Below are 9,496 nucleotides of genomic sequence, written 5' to 3'. Positions count from 1 at the left end.
AACTATTCTGTGATTCTATGAAATTCCTTTCCATATTTTTGCAGATCTGACAAAAGATTCAATCCAGTTTGTAGAATGGTTTCAAAGACGGTATTTAACAGAGTGTAGATACACAATTTACAATTTCTTTACGTTAAACTTCATTGCATGAACAAAAGACAGCTTCAGTGCTTATCAAAGCCAGCCTTGTGGCTGATCACCCCTGGATTTGGGATGTTGTGGATCCAGATGTGGCTGATCACCCCTCAGGAAGTGGCAGCAGAAGGCACAGGGAGCTTGGAGATCACCTGTGCTCCCCCAGTGCTGCGTGGCTTTGGGGAATTGGTGTGCTGGACCTTTTGAAAAATGAAAGGGAGAATCTGTGTGACACAAGTGGATTTCTGCTCTGGTTTTTGAGGTCTGAACAATCCTCTTGGTGAGGAATTAGGGTTGGTAAAGGACAGGTGTATTCTCTGGGTTTGGCCTGGATTTTGAACCTGCACATCCCACCTTCATTCCTGAGCTCTGCAAAGTGTTTTACTCTTGCCAGGAAGCACAGCTCTTTCTTCCTGCCCCAGGGAAAAATAACTACTGCTCTATCTCATTTTTAAAAAGGCTTCCATTGCCAAGTTCTGAGGAAAGCTCGTTTTACCTGAAACAAAGCAGCTACCATAACCCTCAGGTTTGCTCTTCCCACACTTCCATGCCTGTATCGTGGCATTGGCATGTCAAGGAGCTGCTGCCTGTAACCCCGACGTTAGATAACCCTGAGGAAAAATTACAGCCTGCTATGAGATGCAATTGTTTTGAAATCTTGAGAAAGAGGATGGAAATATTTTTGTTCTGAAGTCAAAATCTTAAACTGAGAAAAATGTGCTCCTGTTTTTCTATGTAACAGATCAGACTACTTTCAGTGGTTTCTTCCAAATTCTGCTGATTTTCTGGGCGCAGTTTAGGATTCCAGATTCTTGCGTGACAGCAAAAAAAGTGGTTGTGTGTCTAGAGAATGTAAAGAAATTATTTAACATTCAGTACTCTTTCTGAAAGCAATTTAACTTGCAGAAAACAAGTCCAGATTTGAATTGTGATTCTTCCCTTGCTGGTATGTCTTAGCAAAGCTCTGACCAGTGAGACCAAAAAAAAAAAAAAGCTGGCATGACAGGTTTTAAATATTATTTTATTTCAGCTTCTTGAGCTATTTCAGTTCTCATGAATGTAATAATGAATGTGATGCTAATTACTCCTTCATGAACTTCTGGCTTTGGGGTGTCTCGGGGATCAGGTCAGGGCAGATGGAGAGGTTCTGTCACTGCACTGTGAGAGTCAGAGCACAGCTCAGCTCCTCACAGCTTCCTCCTCCCTCCTGGTAACTCCATGCAGGGAGGACACAACCCAGTCACGGCACTGCTGGTGCTACACACATTTTTTGTTCCCCTTGGAACTCAGAGTAGCTTTGGGAAAAAATATACCTTTGTTTTCCTGATGATGGATTTGGTGACAGAGCATGAGAGGAAGGTGAGATGGAGACTTGCTGGTTCTTTAGATGCTCCACAGCTGACAGAGATGATTGAATGAGGGAAGACTTATATTTAAGATAAGGATGAATAAGTCACAATTAATTAGCCAGAAGTTCTGCACAGATAATTGAAACACTGAGTCAAGCATCCACATGATCTACTAAAGGCCTGTCCACACTTCAAATGTGTTTCTGCTTGAACTAGTCCATGCTTAAGCTTTTTACATTAGCAAATCTTGTACAAATGTCCAGCAAATTTAGGAATATGGAATTTGAAGTGAGGTTTGCATTAACCCATTTTTGGAATTAAATAGCTGTTTGTGTCCCATGCTACCTGTCTAAAATCTTCCACCTGGAGAACCATTCCTGCCCTTCTGCTCTCAGGTTGCCTTTGCCGACTCCCAGTGCCTGCAGCTGGCCTGGGACATTTGGGGCTCAGAAAGTCCAAAAAATATTACCAGGCTTGATGCTGACCTAGAGCTGGCTGGTTCTCTACCGAAAACTTAAATATCTTATTTTTAATATGAGCCAACTGACCCTCCCTGAGATCCCCCCAGGGAAGGTGACTGCTGCTTGCAAATGATTTATGTAGGCAAAGCCCTTATTGGACCCAGAAACTTTGGGATAAAGGTTCTGCACCTCTGCAGAAAAATTCCTGTGAGCTCCTGAAGCTCTTGGCACCAGGACGAAGCTATATGAGGACAGCACTAAAACTCCTGAAGTGCTACAGTATTCCCTCTGTCCCTGAAAAAGTGGGTATGAGGGTCCTGAGTGCTTCCACTCCCCAAAAGTCCTGCTCAGAAATGCTCGGAAGCCACGTGTACACATCTCCCGGGCATTGTCATGAGCACAGATCTCATGACCTTGTGAAATCCCATGGAGTCCCCAGCACTTTGCATTTCCAACAGGATAAGAGCAATTACAGCAGCACCTGGAGCCAGATACCCTGGGAGTGGTTTATCCAGCTCCTGAGCTGCTATCAGACAATCCTTTATTTCCACAGCCATGGACCTCATTTGTTTTTGATAAATTCACATGTTGTTAGGGACATTACTCCAGGAATCTTAAGAACGTGGATAGGGTAGAAAGAAAAATACAACACTGGTTATTTTTTTTAATTTGGAAAAGCAACTTGTTGATTTGGAGGGATAATTCACATCCACTGGCATAAAGGATGTAAGAAAATACAACTGATTTATTCAATGAAAGCAGTAATGAAATAACAGGCCACTAAGACCGGCAAAAATTAATAAAACAGAACCGAGGTGGAAACTTTGCAGCCGGTAAGTTTCATCAAACCATGCTATTACAAAAAAAAACCCCTTAGATTATTAAGAAAGATTATGGTAAAATGTTAGCAGACTTTATGACTGAGCTATACTAAGATGAGATAAAATTGAACGTGGTTAAAATGTTGCTGAACGAGACAGTGACATCCTTTCTCAGTTTTCACCCTCAGCTCTGGGTTTTAACAGTTTTGGTATTTGAATTTTCTGCTTTCCAGGCTGAAGACACTGTGCTCATTTGTATTTTGAAACAGTCAGTTTACTCAGGCAGCATTGTGGGCAGAAGGGAATTTTGCCTTCAACCAGATGAGCTACGTAAGGGTTTTCACTCCATTATTTACCTTGTAAATTAGACTCCCGAGGGGAGAGGGGCTTTCAGACGTTTGAAATGCTGTATGCAAAAACCCTGAACATTTGTCTCCCTTTTTTGTTTCTCCCTTTTAATATTAACCAGCCATTTTCACCGCTGATTCTCTGCCTCAGGACAGCACAGCAACACTTGCGAGAGACAAAAGCGAGGGAGCGGCAGCTGGGTGTGTCAGCTGGAAGGGTAAAGGCTGATAGAGAAAATCATTTACTGTCATCAGCACACGGTAAGTGTTGCACTTCACAAAACAGGAGGGACGTGTCCTTGTCGTGGAGACGGGGAGGAATCTTCTCCCGTCTTTCCATCAACAGCCAAAGACACAAAGTTCTTGTGTCGTGTCCTCTTCCTTTTCTTCTCTTCACCTTTCTCACTGATACTAAGTTTCTCAATCACTCGCTTCCCAGCCGAAGTGGACTTTTGCAGGACTTGGTAGTTTGTTAAAGGAAAAAAATATGGAGTAAATTAGCGATTAATTTGATGGATTCTTGCCTGGGGGTTTCAGTATTGTTATGACTCAATCCTCTCAAAATCATGAGATTGGCTTAGTCATTCCTTTCCATTTTTTTTTTTTTTTGTCCTAGATACAAACCCTGAACCCTTTCCCACCCTGGTTATGTGGGAGAGGTGGGAGAGCTTTGCTCTGGCATCATCTGGGCACAGCCTTACTTGTCACCTGCCAGAGTGACCCTTGGCACTTGCACTTTTACAGACGAATTTGGACATTAGGAGGAATTTCTTCATAGAAAGGGTGATTAAACATTGGAATGGACGAGGGATCACCATCCCTGGAGGTGTCCGAGGAATGCCTGGATGTGGCACTCACTGCTGGCTGACAAGATTGGGATTGGTAACAGGTTGGACTCGATGGTCTTGGAAAGCTTTTCCAACTTAATGAATGAATTGTGGAATTATTTGGGTTGGAAAGGATCTCTGGAGATCACCCAGTCCAACGACTTTGCCAAGGTAGGGACATCGGGAGGAGGTGACACAGGAACGTGGCCAGGTCGGATCGAAATGTCTCCCTCAGGAGAGACTCCACACCCTCCTTGGGCAGTTGTTCCAGAGCTCTGCCACCTCCAGAGAACAGAAATTCTTCCTAATATTGAGCTGAAACTTCTCATGGTTTAGTTTATGGCCATTGCTGCTTGTTCTGTTGTTGAGCACCACAGAAAAAGGTCTGGCACCATCCTGGCAGAGGTGTCCAGAGAAGCTGTGTGTCCTGGATCGCTGGAAGTGTCCAAGGCCAGGCTGGACAGGACTTGGAGCAACCTGGGATAGTGGAAGGTGTCTCTGCCCAAGGCAGGTGGTGGAACTGGATGATCTTTAAGCTCCCTTGCAACCCAAATCATTCCATGATTCTGTGATCCTTTTGGCACCCGCCCTGGCGATATTTTATAGGCATTAACGAGATCGCCTCTGAAACATCTCTTCTCTAGAAGCTCCCTCAGCCTGTCACAGGCGAGATGCCCGGCGCGGTGTTCCAGGGACGCTTTTCGGGCTCCTCGCCCGCCTTCCCGCCCGGTTCCCCTCAGGGAGGCGGAGCCGCCGCCCGCCCTTTTCCCTCGGCGCCCTCAGCTCCCGCCCCGTGCGCGCGCAGCGGGCGGGCGGGGCCGGCGCATGCGCGGTGCGGCGCGCGCCCGCCCGCCCGGCCCGGCTGGTGCGTGCGGGGGAGAAGATGGCGGCGGCGGGGGCGGCGGCGTGAGGGGCCGGGACCGCCGAGCTCCCCGGGGACGCGGGGCGCCATGGCCCTGCACGGCGCGCAGGTACCGTCCGGGCCCGCGGGCACCCCTGCGGCACCGCGCCCGGACCCCGCCGGGCTGCCGGCGGCGGGCGGGCCCCGGGGTGGGGGGGGAGCGTGGTGGCCGGGAGTAGGCCCAGGGTGATTGTGCACGTTCATTGAATGTGCTGAGGGCGGTGGGGCGGCCTCGCTGCCCGCGGGGACGGCGGATCCGGCGCTCCCGGGGCGGAATTCCCATCCCGGAGGGGTCCGGAGTGCGGGGGGTCGGCCCCACGCCGGTATCGGTGTCACCACGCCGGGGCCCGGGGCGGGGGGTGTCGGTGCTGAGCCCCCGCCCGAGGGTGGCTCGGACAGAGCCCATCGCTCCGGCTGATCTTTTTTATTTTTTGGAGGGGGGGAGAAGCAGAAACGATTCTATAACGAGAAGGGAATAAGGAGATTTGTAAACTAATCCTCCCCCCTCCCCCCCGCCCAAACACTCGATAAACCCCGGCGCATCGGGGTGCAAAGGGCTGAGTGTTGCAAGATCGCCGTGCACGGGGATGCGTGTGCGGATTCCCTGTATCCCACTGGCTGAACCAGCCGGGAGATTTGTGCACCGAGTGGAAAAAAAACTGCAGTCGTGGTGGTTTTTCGCTGGAAGTTTACAGCTCGGTTCCTGGGCTAATCCAGTGTATGCTTAGAGCGAATGATTGAATGGGTTCGCTACGCTGTTTCTTTCCCTTAAGGTTTTTCTCCCAAAGAGCTTGAAAACAGGAACGCCAAGAAAAGTGCGTGGAGCGCTGAAGTGTTTTATTTGCAAGACTTAGAGAAACTTCGTTGTTTAGCAAATAATAAAGTTTAGAAAACTGTGGTGGCGTTAAACTTAATTTAGTTAAGGATCCGTGTTTTCTGTCACAGAAAGCACATTTCATAAAATGTAAGTCATCTCGAACAGGGTGATGCTTTATTATGAGTTCTGTGGGTTTTGGTGGTATGTTTTCTGAATGAAGTTAAGTTACACATCAAATGAAGTTGTGCACTGGTGGCACTGACACTGATTTTTCCATTAAAAAAAGTTCGTAATCGGTGAAAACTATACCAACATTTCTTGTCCAGCTTTATTTATTTATGTTAGAGAGAAAAACGTGAGTGTGTTTGTTAATGTGGGTGTTTTAAAGGCAGCTGCAGTGTCTGGAGTTTGTTTCAAATTTAAGACTAATTTTTTGTAAAACTTTGTGTTTTTCAAGTTTCATTTCAAAGTGAAGGAAGATCACTTTTGGACCTTTTTTTACTGTCCCAGTGAATGATTTTTGGAGTGCAGATACATCAGAAGGAACCAGTGTCCAGCTCAAGAGTTGTTTCACTCCCTGCTTTCTCCTCCCTCAGCAGTGCATGTGGTCAGTTTGATAAGTTTGGGGTTTAAAATGCAGCTTTTTTCACGACTTAGAGGAGTTAAGGACATGTTTTAGTCTGTACGTAATTATGCTAGTGTACTTCAAAACAGAAAAAAAGTTAGGCTGATGATTTAGTTTATAGTGAAGTGCTCCATAGCTGAAATTTAAACTTCTGTAAATTCATCTTTAGTAGCAACTTGAGCATAGACTATTTTAAATCATCCCCCTCTGTAGGTAAAGGTGGATTTTTAGGTCTCGTGAGGTTGCTGCTTAAGGTATTCTTTGTATTATAGTTTTTATATAATGTGGAACAAATGTATTTTGGAAACATACTTGTAAGATACTGTTTAGCTAATGCTCATGTTATTAAACAAAACCTGTTTTGGGTTTTTTTTTCAAATTTAATTTCAAATTAAAAACAAATTTCAGTTTATTGAGATGCTGTTTGGGATTTATGTTAGTACATCTTCCAGAACAGTGCTGTGATGCTGAATTAGGGTAACAATGTTTTGAACCCTTTGGGATGGAAAGCCTGAAGATAATCTCAGGGATGCAGTTTTAGATGTAGGTGTTGCCTTTTTGTTTTAGGATGGTAATGTTGTAGATAAGTAGGAAAAAATAAGAAAGTTTTTATGAAAGTTGCCTGTTCTCAGTACAAGATAAATAAGATTATTGAGTGATTATGTTCATGTCATGATGCAGAAGTAGACAAAAAGTGTATTCTTCCATATCTCTAAATTTAGTGTACCGTCATTGAGGCATTTTTTTGTCACACAGGAGAAAAAAAATCTTCAAGAAAATCCTGCTGCTCCTCCAGCTAAAATGCAGAGTCAGATTTCTGCCATTGTATGAATTTATGGAATAGCAGGCAGAAATATTTCATCAGTCAGTTTGCACATTGTGACAAATGAATCCCGAAGCACCATCATATCGAATATTTCCAAAGGGACATTGATTTTGGGTGGCCAGCTCAGCAAGCAAAGAAGTGTTTGATGGCACAGTTGAGATATTGCTGGTGGTTTGTACCTCTATTCCATGTCACTATTTCATAATCATCTCATGAGAGGTTTAAGTGTTGCTGTCGGTCTGCTGGGCGTGTGCTGACTGTATTCACAATCTGTCCTTTTTTTAAGGTGAGCTAGAAGTAAACCTCCTGTATCACTCCATGACACTAAAGATGTTAAGCTGATCTAGTTAAAACCACTTGTCATCAAGGGCATCTAAAAATCTCTTTAAAAAAAAAAAAAAAAGACAGCTTAAAAACTATTTCCCTGTTTGGAAAGATTAAAACTCTGTAGGACCTGTATAAACATTTGTTTTAGCCATTTTTTCTATTGTTTTTCATAGAAAGAATTAATACGGACACATCATTAGTAAATCCTGTGAAAACAAGTTAAGCAGAAGAAAGGATACCATAGCAGAATGAATCATTTATGCTTGTTTTGTTCTTTCACCATTACTGTGGTGTCAAATTAACTCGGTGCCATTTTAAATGTACCACGTTGTCCCCAAACCCAGCTGAAGTGAAAACCAGGCGAGTTTGAGCTGAGAAAAAAAGCTGAACAAGCTCCTGAGCTGCTCATCCTCACCCAGGTTGTGTCTGGCCTGGCAACCAGAAGAACTGGAACTCGGAACATGGCATGCAACCTGACTCCCTGAAATACTGCACTGCAAACTGCCTCTTTTATGGCTGCTTGGAGGGCTGCTCCCTGGCAGGGTGTAGTTTGATGTTTCCTTAAGCCAGGGCTCTTTCTAGAAGACAAAAAAAAAAAAAAAAATCCAGCAGTGTGCAGGCATTTGTGCTGTGCTGCCTTTGCAGTGCCTTGCCTGATGTTTGTGGTGATTAGGAAATCGGTGTCTTGAAAATAATGTCCAAAAAATGGTTGTTATGCAGTTGGATGAGTTTCTTGTGCACATATGTGTAATGCTGGAGTGTCCTCACAGGTAGAAAGAAGTGTTTGGGGATGGGGCAGTTGGATTTTGTCAGGTTTGTGAAATCTCTGAAAATATGGGGGACACCCTGAACACAAAATAAAAAGGTGGCTGTGTGAAGGGCTGCTGAGGAGCAGAATTGGAGGGAGGTGTGTGAGCACCCATCTTGCTGCAGCTGCTCGGTTGCTGTCTCGTGTTTTAAAAGGCTGAAGAAACCGGATTTGTCTGCCCACTTCTTTTTCATTGCTCAGAAGGGTCTGGGCTCATCTTTTGCCCATGGAGTGAGTAGTTATTCCAGGCTTCCGTGATCTTGGGAATTCAGGCTGCAGCTGAAGCTGGGAGTTTCGGTAGCCAGAAGGGATCATTTGCCTTTCTAAAATGTGAATGGTGATTCCACAGAGAGTAAAGTGGGTGAATGTGGGTTGGTTGACTTAAAAAAAGGAAGTCTGGGAAAACTGACATAGAACTTAAATTTGGAACTATATGGCAGCATGCAAATAGGCTAAAACCCACAGGTTTTGTGAATCACTGCTATTTATTCTGTGCATTCTAGACTATAGCACTGATCTGGAGACTTCTTAGAATGGATCCAGCCATTTATCTATTAATAAATCCAGTTTCTGTAGGCAGTTGCTCAGACATACTGGTCTTTCCATTCACGTAGCTGTTAAAATACTTGTAAAGTTAAGTGGGGTTTTGTTTATAGGTAAACTGAGCAGTCTCATTTCTGTTTAGTGGTCGACACACAACATGCTGTGTCGTACAAAACTGCCAAATCTGTTATAATAGAAGTTGCTGGCCTTGGGCCATTGGATTATAGTCATTTGTCACTCTAATGCCATTTCAGCAATGTAGATGTTCATTTCCAAAGAATTAAACATGCTGGAACTGCGGTTTTTCTTTCTGATGGAAGTGTTTTATGTGTGATCATTAAACATACAACTGGGGATTAGGGAACAAAGGGTTATGCTTCATGGTGAAAAAAGTGTGTGTGTGTGTACATGTGTGTGTGTGTTTGTGTATTCAGATATTCTGTCGTACAACAGTCAGATATTTTAAAATCAGGGTTCTGAACTCTATTTTTCTTTTATTAAATTGTAACATAAGTGTTTAAGACTGTGTTTTAAGTATTTCCAATAATGGGGCTGTGTTGGTTATTTTTAAAACACTTAAAAGGATTCTGTTTTGTCAGTGCTCATGTTAATATATTCATTACTGTTTTAATAGACTAAAACTTTGAAGTACATTAGTATTTTCATTTTGTGTTTGACTCTGTAATACCTAATTTATTTCCAGATGTTC

General features: G+C 44.1%; 1 protein-coding gene and 1 long non-coding RNA gene across 2 annotated transcripts in view; both read left to right on the top strand.

Annotated features, from left to right (window-relative positions):
• The first annotated feature begins 4,792 nt into the window (after positions 1 to 4,792).
• Positions 4,793 to 9,496, top strand: part of USP10 (ubiquitin specific peptidase 10) — a 46,506-nt gene continuing 41,802 nt past the window's right edge. Inside the window, exon 1 of the mRNA XM_015639944.3 lies at positions 4,793 to 4,911. Within this exon, the coding sequence (XP_015495430.1) occupies positions 4,891 to 4,911 (21 nt within the window). The 5' untranslated portion in view covers positions 4,793 to 4,890. The remainder of the gene's footprint in view (positions 4,912 to 9,496) is intronic.
• LOC117244984 lies at positions 5,032 to 9,087 on the top strand. The gene is made up of 2 exons (XR_004499045.1): positions 5,032 to 6,265; positions 7,040 to 9,087. It is a non-coding gene; the product is annotated as an uncharacterized LOC117244984 (long non-coding RNA).

The sequence above is a fragment of the Parus major genome, chromosome 11 (assembly GCF_001522545.3).
Source record: "Parus major isolate Abel chromosome 11, Parus_major1.1, whole genome shotgun sequence".
NCBI lineage: Eukaryota > Metazoa > Chordata > Aves > Passeriformes > Paridae > Parus > Parus major.
The sequence above is the reverse complement of the archived record's forward strand: the minus strand, read 5'-3'. Positions and strand labels throughout refer to the sequence as shown.